This window comes from Maylandia zebra, linkage group LG20, assembly GCF_041146795.1.
Source record: "Maylandia zebra isolate NMK-2024a linkage group LG20, Mzebra_GT3a, whole genome shotgun sequence".
Classification (NCBI taxonomy): Eukaryota; Metazoa; Chordata; class Actinopteri; order Cichliformes; family Cichlidae; genus Maylandia; species Maylandia zebra.
In genome coordinates, this window is record NC_135186.1 from 35,521,428 (window position 1) to 35,538,532 (window position 17,105).

Below are 17,105 nucleotides of genomic sequence, written 5' to 3' on the forward strand. Positions count from 1 at the left end.
TGAGCTGCGTTACTTTCGTATTTGACATAGCCGTGAGTAAAAGGCGTAGCTAGTAAACACCACAGCAGACGTCCGAGGCTGAAAACACCGATTGATTAAACCCGTGCCCCGGTACATGCTAAGCCTACCGGTGTGTTTGGTTCTCCCGGTGCCGTCCGCGGTTGTCATAGTGACTGTCAGCCTCCAAAACACCAGAACTGTCGGGGCGTTAGCCAGCCAGCTAACAAGCTAGCATAGCCATCAAGACGTAGCAGCATCAGTCGCAGCTAGCATTAGCATTAGGAGCAGAAGACAAAGATGATAGCCCTTATCAACAAGCTGCTGGACTGGTTCAAGGCGCTCTTCTGGAAGGAGGAGATGGAACTGACCCTAGTTGGGCTGCAGTACTCGGGGAAGACGACCTTCGTTAATGTGATAGCGGTAAGGCTCATTTTTAACTGCTAGCAGATATGCCAGCTGTCAGTTAGCATCTGGTTGCATCCATTGTTGTCCTGCAGCGGTGAGGTCAGCGTGTCTCCAACAGGAGTCGATAAGGTGGTTGTTAAATCAGTTTCTGCACAGAGCTGCAGCCCGACTTCATGCCCCCCCGGTGATAGAAGCTGCTAAGGCTTCGCATGAAGCCCATGATCGAGCGATAATTTATGACAACTGCTTTTACATTTGCACCGGTGGGCTTTGGACAGAAGTGAAGGCCACCCTTTGGGACTGGACTGTCATGCTTAGCCCTGTTATCAGGGCCGCTGTTGAGACTTTCATGTCTAGTGATGATGGGCGCGCCCCCCCCCCCCCCAACAGCCCAACCCGACCCTGCCCAGCTCATGTCACTGACCTACCCTATCACACACTAGTCACCCCCCTGTCATACCTCATTAGCCTCCTGTGCTGCCCAGTAACATAGTTAATGATTGAGTGACCCACTAACATATATTGTCCTTAACTCAGTGAGGTTTCCTTGGTTGTCTTTTATTGATTTTGACACCATTATTGATTATTCTTATGGCTCATATTCTTTTATTGATTCACCATCAGTTTTCTGTGTGACCGATATTAGATCTGCACATGTTTTCACTTCTATTATCTTTAAGTCTGAAGATGCTTTATAAAATATGCTTTTTTCCCATAAATGCTCGTCTTTCCCTTAAAAAAACTAGGAGAACAATGTTCTGTTAAGTTTATATTTACAATTTATAGATGTTCTATGTAGTTTCACTGTAGTTTTTGTTTAGGTTTAGTGTTAGCTAAGCTTGTTTGTTTGGGGGCGGGGGGTTCAACTTTTTGGAAGCCAACTTTTTGGCCTTCATGATTTCAGACTTTTCTGTGACCTGCTGATATTTTGCAGATTCAGATTTTCTTTCTACGAAACTATAACTGAAAACATATCAAAACAAAAATCAAGCTTCAATGGTGTTTTCATAACAATGAAAATGATTAAACTTTATAATGGCCATGCTGCTGTAGCTGGCTCTGAGCTGTGGATATCCTTATTTTTCATATATATAGGTTCAAAGTAAGTGTTAAAATACAAAAGTAACACTTAGGATACTTCCTGTATGTTTTATTTTAGTGAGAACTCAATATTGTTTTTGTCTTTTCCAAAAGTCTTATTTATATTGTGGTTATCTGAACGGTTGATTCACACAAAGTGAGTAGCTAAACTTTCCAAATGAACTTTACCAGCCAGTGGATGATGTCAGAGTTACTCTCTGCACCTTTTATGATATAGTCTTTGTATAACTGTACGTTTCTTTGTGTTTTTCAGTCTGGTCAGTTCAGTGAAGACATGATTCCCACAGTCGGATTCAACATGAGGAAGATCACTAAAGGCAACGTCACCATCAAGGTCGATAGCTCCGTTTGCTGCCTTTGTCATGTGTGCTTTGTGGATTCTTTTTTTTTTTTTTTTTTCAAATTAATTTGAAACAATAATCCATAAAACATGTATTTAGCATTATAAGGGATACAAAACAGCTGGGGGTTTTTGTTGTTTGTGTTGGGGGGGGGTAGGGGTGGGCGATAGAAACTATATACGATAGAAACAATACAAATTTGGCCAACGATAGAGATTTTGACTATATCGCTCTATTGCGATAGCACATGTTGATGATGTCATCAAGCTGCGCCTGTTTTGGTCGAAAGCATCGCAACGGCTACAACCATTATCATCTGCAAATTATGGTGGGCGACAGTCATAGCAAAGAGATGAAGCACTTTTGAAATATGGGGAAAGCCAAAAACTGCGCTTCCTCCACTTCCGTAGCATTGATTCATTAATGTTGAATTCTCTCGCAGCTGCTCTGTTCCCATATTGTTGCAGTATATTAATAACTAACCTGGATGAATGATCTCAGTTGTTCTCCTGACTGAAGTTTGGACTGAAGTCCTCAATTTATAAATCATAGCAATCATTCTGGTACTTAGCATTATACACTATATGTGTCTCAGCTATTTCAGTAACCCTTTAAAAACAGCAATTTTAACAAAAATAATGATATTGGTATTATTTTTACTTTTTTATCAATATTATTTCTTTTGCCTTTTAATTTGTAGTTTATATTAAATTTGTAGTTCTCACTTAGTTTCTTCTTCCTTGTGTTTGTAGCTGTGGGATATTGGCGGTCAGCCTCGGTTCAGGAGCATGTGGGAGCGTTACTGTCGAGGAGTCAGCGCTATCGTGTAAGTCCTGGTTTCATTAACTGAGATATTCCTGACTATAGAACCTAAATGTAAAAATAAAAAGTGCAAGCCCTGAGCTGTAAAACTGCTGTGGGTATGAGTGGTCAGATTAATGAACACATGTTAGAAAAACCCTTGAAACTGATCTTTAGAAATGCAGGATTCTCATATTAACCCAGTTGTGTTGTTGAGATGTGACAGGAGCGCTGCAGTGAATGTGGGTCAGATTTATGTAACAAGAAGCACCAACGTTGGTTTGCAAATGCAGCTGAGATGCAGTAACAGTGATACTGAAAGGCTCCCAAACATTTTCATCAACCTTGATATCTTAAAATGTGAAGTTAAGCAAATTTTATTTGTCAAGTTGATGACTTTTTACACAGGTTTTCCATATACTGTATATTAACCATGGACAGTCTTAGCAATTAGTCCTTTGTCATTTTGGAGTGTTTTAGTGACCGTGTTTAGATGAGACGATGGAGTTCTTAGTTAACAGCTAATGCAAGCAATACATAAACTGTCACATTTAACACAAAGATACCTGAGATGCCCGCTGTCCTGTATTATTAGCAGATCATTGAAATAATAGAATTACTGCTGAACAGATTTTTAGACTCTTAACTTCACATAAAGTCATGATATATGTCAAATAATTTCATTAAGGGCTGCTATAGGCACAAACAACAAAACATGGTCAAGAGGCTCATTTCAGACATTGGAATCAGTTGAAGCTCCTAATTATTCTTTCTGGACCTTGATTTTCCTCTAGTGGACCTTAGAGGAACAAGAATTTTTCTCCCACTATTGTGTTGACTATTTTTCAGCCCTCGACCTTCCCACTTAATTTTTTCTTGCTTTTTGTTTTTTCCTGTTGCAGTTACATGGTGGATGCAGCAGACCCAGAGAAGATTGAAGCCTCCAAGAATGAACTCCACAACCTGCTGGACAAACCGCAGCTGCAGGGGATTCCTGTAAGAACAACAACCCAACTGACCCAAGCAGAGCCGAGCTTTCCCACTGAGCCCGACTTACACAAACACAAAGCTGATAGCGACACATGACATTGATGCACAACATGAAATGGGAACCAGCTGAACCTAGCAGAAGCTAAACAGACAGAAGAGCAGTTATCAAGCCACTAGAGGAAATGAGGGGAGAGCACATTTAAGAAATAACCAGAGTTAACTGTTTGACTTAGATCAAGCTCAGGCCTTTTCCTTATTTACGCAGGTAGTCTGCTGTTTACAGCTGCCATTTAACAAGTAAAATTAAATATTGCAATATGTTCAGCTGATTTTTGTTTCACCTGCATCTCCAGGTTTTGGTTCTGGGGAATAAGAGAGACCTACCAGGAGCTTTGGATGAGAAGGAGCTCATAGAGAGGATGTAAGTCCACGCCAACACGCTGAGTCTCACTTCTGACTCAGACCTGATGTTCCCCTGTGGAGTCGTTTGGTGCATTGGCTGTAGTATCATCACACTCAGTGTCCAAAATTAACTTTTTCACTGAATGCCTAAAAAACATCCAGTGAGCAAACATTTTTTTCTCAAGGCAAAACAACCTTTTGACGTCACATATTTTTTTCTATTTCTGTACACTTCCATACATCAATATTTGATGAATTCTAGCTCGAAAAACGAAGTTAAATTCAAAATCCTTCTGAGTGGAATACATTTTTCTTTGACCTTGTGTGTGTTTGTTTCTTATCAGGAACCTGTCGGCAATCCAGGACAGAGAGATCTGCTGCTACTCCATCTCCTGCAAAGAGAAAGACAACATTGGTACAACACAAACACACACACATGCTCATAAATTTAAAAAAACGTATGTTCTTTGTGCATTAGCCCTAAAGTTATGTTCAGAACAGTTTTGTTATTTTGTGGAAACAAAGCAAACACATCATTACATTTCCATGCCAAATTGAAGTTTCTGGCAAAAACCTAAAGGTCAACCAGCAAAACACTCAGTGTCTGTTAAATTGCACAAACATGTGTACGTGTGTTTGGCTGATAACTTTTGTCTCTGGACGCAGTGAAATCCCTGAGAAACATTAATGAGACCACAGAGACAAGAGGTTTGTTCAGAACACAGTGCAGATAGCCGATCCTTAACTTTGGTTTCCATTAAGACACGTGCTATGCATGCGTAAACCACAGAAACAATAGGTTGTGATGGTAAGCTGTTAAAAAATGGTTTGATTTTGTCACTTTAAATGAACGAGTAAATTTCATTCATCATTTAACAAGAATTTATGTGGACATCAAAGGATGTTGCAGTTGCTTTCATAGTGCTGTCGGGCTATTGAAAAAAAGCACTATGAAAGAGTTTGTATAGACAATTATTACCAAAAAAGAATAGAAAAACTGTCAGTATTAATGAATATAATATATTAATTATAGATCTTCATATTTATTTTATCCATCCATCAATCCCTTCTCTCACGTTTATCCAGTTCAGGGTCGCGGGGCCACTGGAGCCCATCTCAACTGTGTGAATGTGAGAAAAAGAAAGCTTTGACTTCTTATGAAAGCACATTGGGGACCTTATTTCTCACAGTCCCATTAGCATCCCTGTAATATGTCTGACACAAGTTTTTACATCTCAGTTATTAACTACGAAACATCAAGTGCTGAGAAGTATCATGAAACCAATTATTTCTTACTCGTTTTGTAAATGATATAGTAGTTGATGATGAGTCTGTTTATCAGGCTAAGGTGGAGTCAGAACAACAAAAGAAAACACATGTAGGAAGAAAGCGACTGGTGACTTCAGGCTGTAGGCGTTCAAAGACTCCAATATATTATAATCAAATATAATATATATTTGCACATTACCATATTCAGTACAAAGTTTGCCCCCTTTAACTTCAGATTAAACACCATTATAATCAAAAGAAGGTTGATGGTCCCATCCACAGTCATTTATTTTTACCAGTATGGCTCATTTATGGGGCATCCACACCCTTTCTGGCAACGGCCTGAATGGAGGAACTGGGGATGTAAAGTGGCTTGCAGATGAGCAGCTGTGGGCCGGCTGGAGCAGCTTAACCAGCTCACTCTGTATATGAGATGTGTCAGCTTAGAAGAGCTGAGCCATCAACAGTCTGAGCTTACATCATGGCCAGCCTGAAGGGTACACGGTTTTCAATTAGTGTTTACACATATAAAACTTGTTAAAGAAACGAGCTTCAAGCCAAGAGCTAAAACTGAAAGTTGCTCTTTACTTTTCTTTTCTTCTCTGATTTCTGTTCAAGCGCCTCTATGCAATGCTGACATCACATCTCTCTCTGCAGACATCACTCTTCAGTGGTTGATCCAACACTCCAGGACTAAGAGGAGTTCCTGAGAAATGACACATTCCCAACAGTACAGGCCAAGCCCACCTACCCCAATACCCCCCAGCTATCCTCTCTGTCATCTACCCCTCTTAATACCGCCTAGCCCCAGTTACCTGATCCCTCTACACCTTTGGATGCACTGATACCTCTTTGTTTTTTGATGAAGTATCACAGCAGGTTGAACACATAAGAAACCAAAGCAAAGCCACGGCTACAGAATTTCCCCGTGTGCACTGATGCAGCCAAAATCAGCACAAGCCCAAAATGGCCCAAACAAACAACCATTTTGTTTCAATAAGCAAACTTTGGGCTGCTTGCCTGCATCTGCAGAAGGATCTAGATGGTCCATTTCTGGTTCTTCAAAGCATTATTCAAAGAAGCATTATGTAGAGAACCGACCTGTATTGTTCATGTATGAAGGCAGACACATTAAAACCTGTAAGTACTGTGCATGATTGCATGGTAAAAGACGACTGACAGCAGGAAAAGTGGTATCTGTGCATCTTTACAGATTCGCACAACAGCCGCCATCATTACCTGATTTTAAACGATCAAATGTTTTTCAGCCATTTTTAGTCTTAATGATCAGGAGAAGCTGTTATTTTCGATTAATGGCCACAAAGACACATGTTAAGCATTATTAGCTGGTTAATGAGCGGCTGTTTTGTGCATCTTTCCTAAAGATTTCCCATGAGCCTTTTCAGCCCCCTCCAAATGCCATCACCACAAATCATTTATTTCTTCTCGTCTTTCTCCCATTTTCCCGTTCTACCTCCATATCTTCCATCCTTCGTATAATCCTGAGAACCTCCTCTTCTTCCTCCTCCGTCTGTTGCAAACTGCTCCTCCACTGTATTCCCTCTCTGTTCCCTTTCTTTTCTTTTGGATGTTACCTTCGTTCTGTCCTTCCTTGTCACCAAGCCCCGCCCCTCGCCGTCTCCTCTCTCTCTCTTGCGGAGTGAGGAGTTAAATACCTTTTTATTGCACTGTTAATTTTGTTTTTTGTAAGATATTAATAATGAGAATAATGTTAATAATCTTATTGTGACATAACCTGATCTGTCCAGACTTAAGGAAATGGTACTTTAACTGAAGAAGTGTTTATGTTCATATCTCTGTAATAAGCTTTTTATTTTCTATTTGTTTTTTTGCTTCTTTCTTTTTTTTATTGTCGTTTTTTTTTTTTTTTTTTACTTCATAAGTCGAATATGGTTGTCTAACTAGACTAGTGTTTACTGCTCTGAAATGTCTGCTGATTGGACAGCGGGGGTCATGTGATTACATGCAGCTATCACATCATGTTGGCCAAAATGAAACCGTGTAGTTTGCTTGACTTGGAGAAACCCTCACGTATCAGATTTTTATTTTGAAGCTGATCAATTTACAAGTTTTTATACACATATTTATTCACCTTATTAATACCTCACATCAGATTTGACAACGTGTTATTTATAATCACCACAAGATGGCATCATAAGTATCGCCCATATTTGTTCATCTGACTGCAAATATGGATTAAAAATTATTTGTCATTTTGTGCACAGAAAGGTCTGAAAATGATCAAATTCCATCGAATGAACATAAACAGAATTGAACTGAAATTGGAAAGAACTAAAGTTTTCACCAGAAACTGGACATAATTGCCAGTTTTTATTATTTTAAAATCCAAACAATATTCCTGTTCACTTTTTTAATATCCTGTTCATAATTAGAATTAAGTCATTATACAAATGAACTAAAATCAGGACCTGGTTAAGAAAGTTAAAAATTCAGTTTACTCTTTATTTCCAAGATTGGATCACACGTTTTGGAAATGAGTCTTTCACATTTACTTGCATAGTTATATTTGTGTCTTTTTGGTCATAGTTTTGCATATTAAGTCTTGAAATGGATGCGTTTTCTACAAATCATGCACACATAAATGCACACATCGTTTCTTTTGACACTTGGGAGCCGTGAGCGTCTACATAAACTCTCTACAGCAAACGTTTGTGTATATATTGAAAACAACAAGAGGACTTTCTTTTGGGTGTTGCTGGTATCAAAATGATGCTACACAGATATCACTTTACTCTTATTTGTATAATTTATATTTATATGTTCAGTTGGTGCTCAGTTAGCTGGACTTGACCTGCAGGCTAATGTTGAACCTTTAGGTGTCGAGGAAGAGTTTTGACAAGTTATCATATAATTATGTCAGGTCACAGAAGGTGGTTGAAGGTCTCTCTCCCAAAATGGTTTCCATAACGTAGCACTGGAACACGCTTAACATTAACATTGTTTAGGCATGCCACGTCACCCGTTTGTCTCATTTGGATTTCATTTTGGTCAACTCCTGTTGGATCACATGACATCCTGGTCCTGACAGCAGCCAATCAGACAGGAAAAGGAAGAAGCATTACGTGTTTGTTCTGTAATTTGGTTGCTTTGCTTAAATGTGGTCAGACTGCTTTACACTGTCGCGACGAATAAGGTTAGTCTGCCTTAAGATTTTAGGTAAAGCCTGTGTTCCTGTGACACAAACATATAGATCGGTAAATATTGTTGAAATTGGGGGAAAAAAACAGGATTCAAACAGCCCACTTTGCTAACATTTTCTTGGAAATCCAGCCAAACCTTTTTTTTAGATACCCTGCTAACAACCAGCAACACAAACTAATCTCAACACCTCTTGTAGCAGTGCAGTCACAGGAGGTCAAGTGGTTCTCTTAAAAGTGCTTGATTCGTCGAAAACATCAGTTTTAATTCAAAATATTCAATTTACAGTCTTAAATATCACCTTAAATGGTGATTGTTAAGAATGCTGTTGGCCCAGCTGAAAATCTCTAGAATGGAAGTTCCAACAATAAAAGATTGTGCTTCCAAGGAACTCCACAGATCACGGATCATGTATGCTTCCGAGAGGTTTGCTTGGTAGACGTATGACACTGAACTCTTAAAAATGCCGACTCAGGAAATCGAGATTGAATGTCAGAGGGTGCAAGATGCATGCTCCCACGCCAAAAAACTACGACTGAACTCTAGTTTTTAGCAACTCTGTTCAAAAGCCCTGAGAAAATTAGCTAAGCGCTCCGCACTGGAGGCTTGAGACAGTGCAGCCCTTTGAAGTTGAAATCCGAGCAACTCCGTGCAAAACTTAGAAGAATGTGAGGTTAAAGTTATACAGATATTATTATCAGTGGTATCGCTAAATCTGCAGTTTGGCCTTCTTTATCCCGACAGTGAAAAGCTGCTTATTTCTTAACAACCGCCCAGAGCCAGCGATCTGAAGGAGCTGTGTTCGTGAGCTGGCAGCCCCAGTAGGTGCAGCATTTTCATAACCAACCAATAGTAAGCACAACCAGCGCTAGAAAAGAGAAAACTGAATCTCCCTCAGCCTCAGAAAGCTCTGTTTGCTCTCCAGCTGCTCCAGGTTTCAGGTTCTGGTGTTTTCTGAACCAGACAACAGTTTCTGACTTTGTCCACTCGAGATCTATCAAGCCAGCAAAGTCTTTTCTTCTTTTTTTTCGGTTTAGTTATTGGAGCCATCAGACAGACTTATCTGCAGAGGGGAATTTACAGTAGAGTCTCTCCGTCTTTTACTTTTTATTTGGGAAAATGGACAGTCTATACCTGAACAGTGGAGATTCATAGTTTCAGTTCCACCTCGGCTCGTAAACTCTGACATTCACCAGCCACTTTGACTAGTTTACCAGCCTGCCAAGAGTCCATTAAGACAGATCAGCACCATTCAACAACAGCTGTTGGTTCTTTTTTGTCCTTGTTATTCTGAATGTGTGAAACTTGAAATCCCCCTGCAGGTCTGCTCTGATTGGCTCTGGCCTCTTCTGTTTGCATGCTAAGGACAGGAATTATATATCTGTGGGACCTGATGATGTAAATGCATATTCTGGTGTAACTTTACCATAAAATGGCCTTAATCCAGTGTGTCAACTTGAGTATTACCGTCAGAAAAGTAATGCAAGTGCACAAGGGGAGATGAAGGTAAAACAGTGCAATAAAGTATTGACATGTGCTTAAATATTGTGTTTTTATGACTGAGGAGAATCACACAAAGCTTGCAGTGCTTTTCCTACAGGTGAATACACTGGAATATGGTCACTGGGATAGAAAGTTTGACCTGATTTTTGCTTTTTTGGGTTTTTTTTATATATGGCAGATAATCTAGTGAAGACCAGTGATCCTGCATGTGCAAAACAATTGTGCAGGATGTGTTGTAAAATGTTTCATGGTCATCCTGTGCGCTTGCGTTCAGAAAGCTGTCAAGATTTTTGCATAAATCAGCAGCAAAAACCTGAAAAATCCACACCCTAAAACATGTAAATAGTAACAGTGTTGCACTTTTCAAACCAAGCTTTTTGTTAATCTTTCAAAAATTACTGCAGATACGTGTGCACCCAGTACTGCAAATCCTCTTCATCAGGTTTATAATTTTACTTTTTTTTTGCAACTTATTGATTTATTATAAGTGAAACAGCTTTCACACCACTTCAACCACTTTAAGAGTTAACATTGCAACCTTCAAGAAAGAGAAACGTACCAAAACAAAGTAAACTAAAATTCAGCGATGCCCTAAGGTTTTGGTTTTTGGTTTTAAGTGAAGCCGACTCTAAAGAACAAAACGCGAAGCGTCTCTGCTCTGATGCTGACTGGATTCTTTGTGCTCATGCTGCTGATTCTGTTGTTTTGTGTGTCAGAGTTTGCACATGCAGGATGATCACAGTGAGACAGCCTGTCATTTTGAACCTGTTTGTACATTATTGGTTAATTAAGTTGATATAATGTGTTTTAATAGAAACATGCTTGTGTATGATACTAATTAAAAACTATGGCGAAAAGTGATACATTACTTTTTTTTTTTAACCACATTTTATTATATTTGTTTGTAGATAGATAGATCCAACTATAAATAAGTATCCATAGAGTAAGTAATCCTCTAGGTCTGCCTTGAGTTTGCTCACGGTACAATCAGACATTGTCTGAGCGAAGGTAATTAAATATCGAGCTTTAAGGGGAGCATTACTTTTTTCTTTATTTTGTAATTATTTATTAGCCTAAACAGGTACAAAATACGGCGTAACTGTAAAATTAAAAAACTTTTACTACACAGTTGACTGAGAGCTTCAGACTGTAAACAAACTGTCAAATTCAGAACTGACTGAGCCAATCAGGGAGCAGTATTGTCTGTGACATGTTGGAAGAAACCAGTATATCTGATGGAAAATCGATGTGAAATTGAGCTGCAGTATTACTGATGAGACAGCAGGGGGCAGTGTGTCATGTCAGTTAGTGTGTGTGTGTGTGTGTGTGTGTGTGTGTGTGTGTGTTAGGTCAGCTTTCGGGTCAAATTCAGACTAATTTGTCACTTGAGCAGCTGAGCTCAGCTGCTCTATGACAAGCATGATTGCAGTGAGACTGAAGGCTGTGAGCTGCTCTGACGCTGCAGACCACAGAGAAACAACCGAAAACAGCAGTCAGACAGCAGATGTTGGCACAACTGATGTGAAATGTATCTGCTGCTGTATTTGTACACTGAGACAGTTCCCACGATAAAATAAATGACTTGTGGTCAACACTCATTATAATTCCCAACACATTACAGGGCTGACATACTGGAGGTATCGGAGATTTATTGCAGTTAAGGTGATTAATGATTAAAAAGACATTAATGATTAATCCAGAGGAAAAATGTGAGATGGTGTAACTGCCAGAAGATGTTTTGTAGGTTTGCTGTAGTACCCTCTACTGCCACTAGGTGACGCCACTTACTGTTTAATAAGAGGGCAATAAAGGGAATTTTACTGGTAAATAGCTGCTGTCAATGGCAAACTAAGAAGTTAAACATCTTTATTTTTCTCTCTTTTTTACTTTAGTTTTGAATGATCGAAACTAACTGAAAGTCACTCACTTGACTTTCAGTGGACTAATGACAGCTAACGCTAGCTTTCCCATTAGAGCAGATACATTCCTAAATATCTTATGTAGAAAATTCCTGTGTTAAGAGCGCAGACAACATAAAACATCTGGGTTGGAAAAATGAAGCCAACGAGGAAGTGCCTTAAACTTGCTTTCTATCCTTAACCCTGCATTCTCTGTGATGGCCAGCAGAGGGCGACTCCCCTGGTTGCAGACAGTTTTATAGACGTCTATGCTCATTGTCCTAAATAAACACTTTCCTTGCGAGATTATGGGTTCCAGCTCTAGTTTGAACATGAAGTTCATTTTATAAATTATTGTATGATGGATGGACATTCAACAAAGCTCTTAGTTTGAAGCATGTCGAATCCCTCCAGCACGGCCTCCCGAGGAATGTATGGTTGCATCACGCCAGCAACTCTCTTTCCATTCAGGGTTTTATTTTGGTGGGTAAGTGACAGTTTAGAGGAGAGAAAAAGCAGTGTGGAGCTCCGTTTTCTCAGCGATTCAAAAGCAGACGGACAAAAAAAGCAGAAGAAAAGAAGCTGAAAGGGAAAAAAGGAAAACGCTGGTCATTTGGTCATTTGGTTGTGACGTGATCGCACTGATAAAAACTCCCAACTAAGTCTAACCTTATCCTCATTTCTCCTTCTCTGCATCCATCCATTCCTCTCTCCGCAGACCCTCCCTCCATTTTTTTCTCTGAGCTACTTGTCGACAAGTGGGCAAAACTTCTCTTTCATAGTGTGAAGTGTGTGTGTGTGTGTGTGTGTGTGTGTGTGTGTGTGCGCAACTACTTTTATACCAATCGACAAAGAAGCAGGCCTCACAGTTTCCTGTCTGCAGTACAAGGTGGTCCCACCAGTGTGTGTGTGTGCATGTATTTGTTTCCAGTGAGAGTCAACCCAGCTCTCCATCGGGGACCCCGTCCTTGTAGCCATGGCAACGGTATTCCCCTCCTCCTCTTAACTCCTTTCCTCATCAGTTTTCCCACAGAACAAAACCAACATTGTGCTCCTGGTTTTGTGTGTGTGTGTGTGTGTGTGTGTGTGTGCATGCATGAGACATTCAGGTCAGATTAGTTTGTGTTCATTGAGCTTGGACTCGAAGACACACAAATGAACGCACACATCCTCACACATACACACTTGTTGCTCTTCATTCACTCGGCCTCATCTTGGCGATAAGAGGGCCAAGATTCACACACACTTTTCCAGAGAAGTTCTCCATATCAGTGGATTTCACACGGGGAGCGCGAGGTTGCCTTTTCAGATGCAAAGTAATGAGGACGACAGAGAAACCTTTTTATGTTGCATGCACCAAACCGATCGAGCATTTTTTATGTTTGTTTCCAAAACTCTAAATTTATGAGTCAGCTCAATACCTGAGAGTGATTAGTGACCAATAATGAACTGCAGGACATTTGTCCTATCATGTGGAGCTTCTGAATTCTGCTGCAAACACTTATGTTTATGCTGTTTAAAAGGTCCACTGTGAGGGCTCAGAGCTTTATCATAAGCCGTATACACTGCTGGGCCAGAAAAAAAAGCATTGATATTTTATTGGCATGCATTCATGTTGGCATTGTTTAAATAAGCTCATGCAATGTCACAATATTTAATTCTGTCCAGTGTTTCTTTCATTTTTCACTGAGAGCTTGTATTGATAATAGCAGGGGTCAGATCACTGCTTCAAGCTTCTGCAGCGCGTCTGAAAGATTGTCAGCAGGGTTACGGTTACTCTGTCGACTGGTGGCCAGTCACTGTGTAAAAAAACTGATATATTACTAGCTGTGATAGATGCATCACTTCATCAGTGTTTCTTCTTCTTATCCAAGGATGCCCATCACTCTGGAAGAGAGTAAATCATCAGACCTGGTGACCCTTCTGAATTACTCCAGAGTTCAGTCTTTCTGACAAGTCGAAGCCATCTTTTTTTATCATTAGCCATTCTTTGTCACATTATGTGTGAAAATGCTTTTGTTTTCACTTTGAGACAGAGCTGTGAGTTCTACTGTTGATTTGTTATCGTCTGATTTTCCTCAAACGTTTACTGAAGATTCTGGCATGTGATGGTTCACTGCATCCTTCCAGGTTTTAAAAATGCTTTGGACCATTTTTAACCCTGCGTTACTAGTGTCAAACATCTGCTTAGGTTTTTACTTTGTAAATAATTTTATGCTCACGAAACACAGTAGCATCTTTTCTGACACCACAAGATTAGACGCCTTCAATGGACTGATGAATTTTGTTGTTTTGGTTTGGATTCATTTAAAGTAAATGTGGCCAAGCTAATGGGAGCCTTTGTTTTTGGATTAGAAGACTAAACATTAAGATATAAAGTACCAGGTGTGTGTGTGTGTGTGTGTGTGTGTGTGTGTGTGTGTGTGTGTGTGTGTGTGTGTGTGTGTGTGTGTGTGTGTGTGTGTGTGTGTGTGTGTGTGTGTGTGTGTGTGTGTGTGTGTGTGTGTGCAAAAGGCCCCAACAGTGCTAGCACAGTTGAGAGGTCCAGTTTGGTGGAGCTGAGCCCAGCAGACACTGATCTGCTAAAACTCTGCATCTCAACATCTGGCAACCAAAGAGAAGTAATTCCCAACGCTATCATCCAGATGAGTGCGATACAGGAAACCTCCCACAGCTGTTATAAAGAAGGAAACTAGCCATAGTTTTTTAACACTGTACAGTTGGGTGTGTTGACATGATTTGTGGGGTCAAGGTCTCCCGATGAGTTTTATCCTTAGGATCTGTGTTTAAAGCAGTTTGAATTTGAATTTATTTATTTTAAAGGGACAGTGCAGTTTAACATAGTCCAAGTACAAAACATGAAACTGATGTAACACACATACGTTTATAGCTATTGCTAATTTTCAACAATTGTCCTTTGTTGGGCTTACAATCAAAACAGATACATTTTATTTTATCCATTATTTTTAAAGATTGGTTATATAAGGACACCACAGGCTGAAGTGTAGATGGTGCTGCTTGGGTCCAAACTGTCATACAGTATGAAAAATGACAGAGAAACTTAATTCAATACAAGATGATTATGTTCCAGCCATTGTTAGACATCATTTAGATGTGCCGTTAAGGCAGGGGTAGGCAACTCCAGGCCTCGAGGGCCGGTGTCCTGCAGGTTTCAGATCGCACCCTGGGTTAACACACCTGAATCAAATGATTAGTTCATTACCAGGCCTCTGGAGAACTTCAAGAAATGCTGAGGAGCCATTTAGCCCTTTAAATCAGCTGTGATGGATCATGGACACATCTAAAACCTCCAGGACACCGGCACTCGAGGCCTGGAGTTGCCTACCCCTGCGTTAAGGTGTCTGCTGCCTCGCCAGGTGACTTAGCTGGTACGTGTATAACTGCATCATCTGCACAAATTTGGCAGTTAGCTTTTGGACAACTGGCAGGCAAATCATTTATAAACAAACTAAACAGCAATGGGACAAGAACAGATCCTTGGGGAAAACCCATTCTGTTTTCCAACATGGACGACTTTTCTTTATCAACCCTCACACACTGCTCTCTTTTGTGAAGATGAGACTCAAACCAATCAACTGCCTGCTTTGAAAAGTCAAATTTTATCAACTCGGAAAGAAGTATGTCATGGCTGACAGTGTCAAAAGCCTTTTTTAGGTCAAGGAACACTGCACCCACAACATTACCATTATCCAGATTACACTTAATATTTTCAACGAAATAGCAATTTGCCATTTCTGTGGAAAATTTTGGTCTAAAACCGAACTGCATTGGATGAATGAGCTGATTAGTCTCTAAGTAATCAATTAACTGTGCTGCCACAACCTTCTCAAGCACCTTGGAAATAATAAATGATCATAGTAATTGTTAGCATTACTATTATGACACATAATACAAACAGAAAATAAGCATTGGCAAAAAAGATAATAATTTATGATCAAAAACCAGATTACCTCATGAAGATGTGCAGAAATCGGTATTTGTCCCTGGTGGTCGGATGGGTGCTAATGTCATTAAATGTTTAAAAAAAACGTAAAAGTCTTAGATATTCTTTTCCACTCGTATTTATTTACTTATGTTTTGTGTTAATTCTTCCAAAACCCAAAGATGTATTATTTATAATGACATAATCTTTACATTTTACTGCTAATCTTAGTTTGTTTGTTTTTCTGTGCTTTCTTTGAAAAATACTAACAGTTATTAAACTGATGGCAGGCTAATCATAATACACATGTAAGAGTATTATTGTCTCGGCTTGTCCACCATTGTGCTGCTAAAACAATAGAAAAGTTTTTACATTACAACTAAAACTGTAAACATGAGGTTACAGTCATGAAATCCCAAACTTTAGTTTAATCATATAAAAGAAAAAGAGGCTATAAACTGCATTTAGAAATGTAGCAGTAAAGACGCACCAACCTCGACTACCGATGTGGGGCTCGAACCTGTGACCTTCCTGTTATGCAACTGCAGCCAGTAGTTGGTTCCCATCCAGTCTGTCCCAGTGACACTTTCGCATGACCAATGGAGGTCTAGTCGCCCCTGTGTGTGCGTTCATTAGTGAACAGAGGCGGTTTGTTCACCAGTTTGGATCACAGGGGCGAGCTCTCATCACTGCTAATGAGAACAACATCTCCAGCCTCCTGAAACACTCTGTTCCTCCAACTCTGACTCAGTCTCTCTCTCACTCTCCCTGTTTCTCCACCTCGTTCCACTCTTTCATCCACGATTCATAAGCAGATTTTAGAGGCGCTCAAATTACATAAACGTACCAAATTACATAAAGTTCAGCACCTCAAGTCTCCTTTTTATTGGATCAGATATTGGTCCAGTCCTGACTCAGAAAGCTGGATTGGGTGCTTACGATCCTAATCGACAGTTTTGTAATTTACACATACATGTGATGAACTCTTATTTTTTTAGAAGCATTCCCCCTTTACATATTAAATAGAGTTCACAGCCAATATTTAATCCAACTTTAAGAAGCCTTGAAAAAACAAAATATATTTTAAAAATTACAGCTTCTTTTGTAATGAAAATTATTAATTGGTGGTGATAATCCATCAGTTGGGTTGATTAGATCACTATGGATGATGTGTGTCCTTACATATAGCCTATTTTGGTGGGGTTTTATCCTCCGTCTTTGTGTCCGTTTGTCCGTCTACAGGACGTTTACATTTTTAAATAACCTTCATTG

At 39.7% G+C, this 17,105-nt stretch overlaps 1 protein-coding gene across 2 annotated transcripts; it reads left to right on the forward strand.

The window, feature by feature from the left end:
• On the forward strand, window positions 1-10,853 carry LOC101481818 (ADP-ribosylation factor-like protein 8A). Of its 2 annotated transcripts, none has more exons than XM_076878001.1 (7): window positions 1-420; window positions 1,760-1,840; window positions 2,600-2,673; window positions 3,551-3,644; window positions 3,992-4,059; window positions 4,385-4,455; window positions 5,928-10,853. In XM_076878001.1, exons 1-7 carry the CDS (start codon window positions 298-300, stop codon window positions 6,017-6,019), a joined length of 603 nt encoding a protein of 200 aa, XP_076734116.1. In that variant the 5' UTR covers window positions 1-297; the 3' UTR covers window positions 6,020-10,853. The 2 variants fall into 2 exon arrangements, with proteins under 2 accessions (XP_076734116.1, XP_004573304.1); XM_004573247.6 differs by having other exon boundaries at window positions 2-420; window positions 5,967-10,853.
• The last annotated feature ends 6,252 nt before the right edge of the window (window positions 10,854-17,105 follow it).

Excerpts from the sequence above, each read along its gene's own strand:
- LOC101481818 (XM_076878001.1), top strand. The coding sequence starts at position 298 with ATGATAGCCCTTATCAACAAGCTGCTGGACTGGTTCAAGGCGCTCTTC. Across the intron at positions 4,060-4,384 it reads AAGGAGCTCATAGAGAGGAT|GAACCTGTCGGCAATCCAGG; the intron begins GTAAGTCCACGC and ends GTTTCTTATCAG. Across the intron at positions 4,456-5,927 it reads CAAAGAGAAAGACAACATTG|CGCCTCTATGCAATGCTGAC; the intron begins GTACAACACAAA and ends TTTCTGTTCAAG.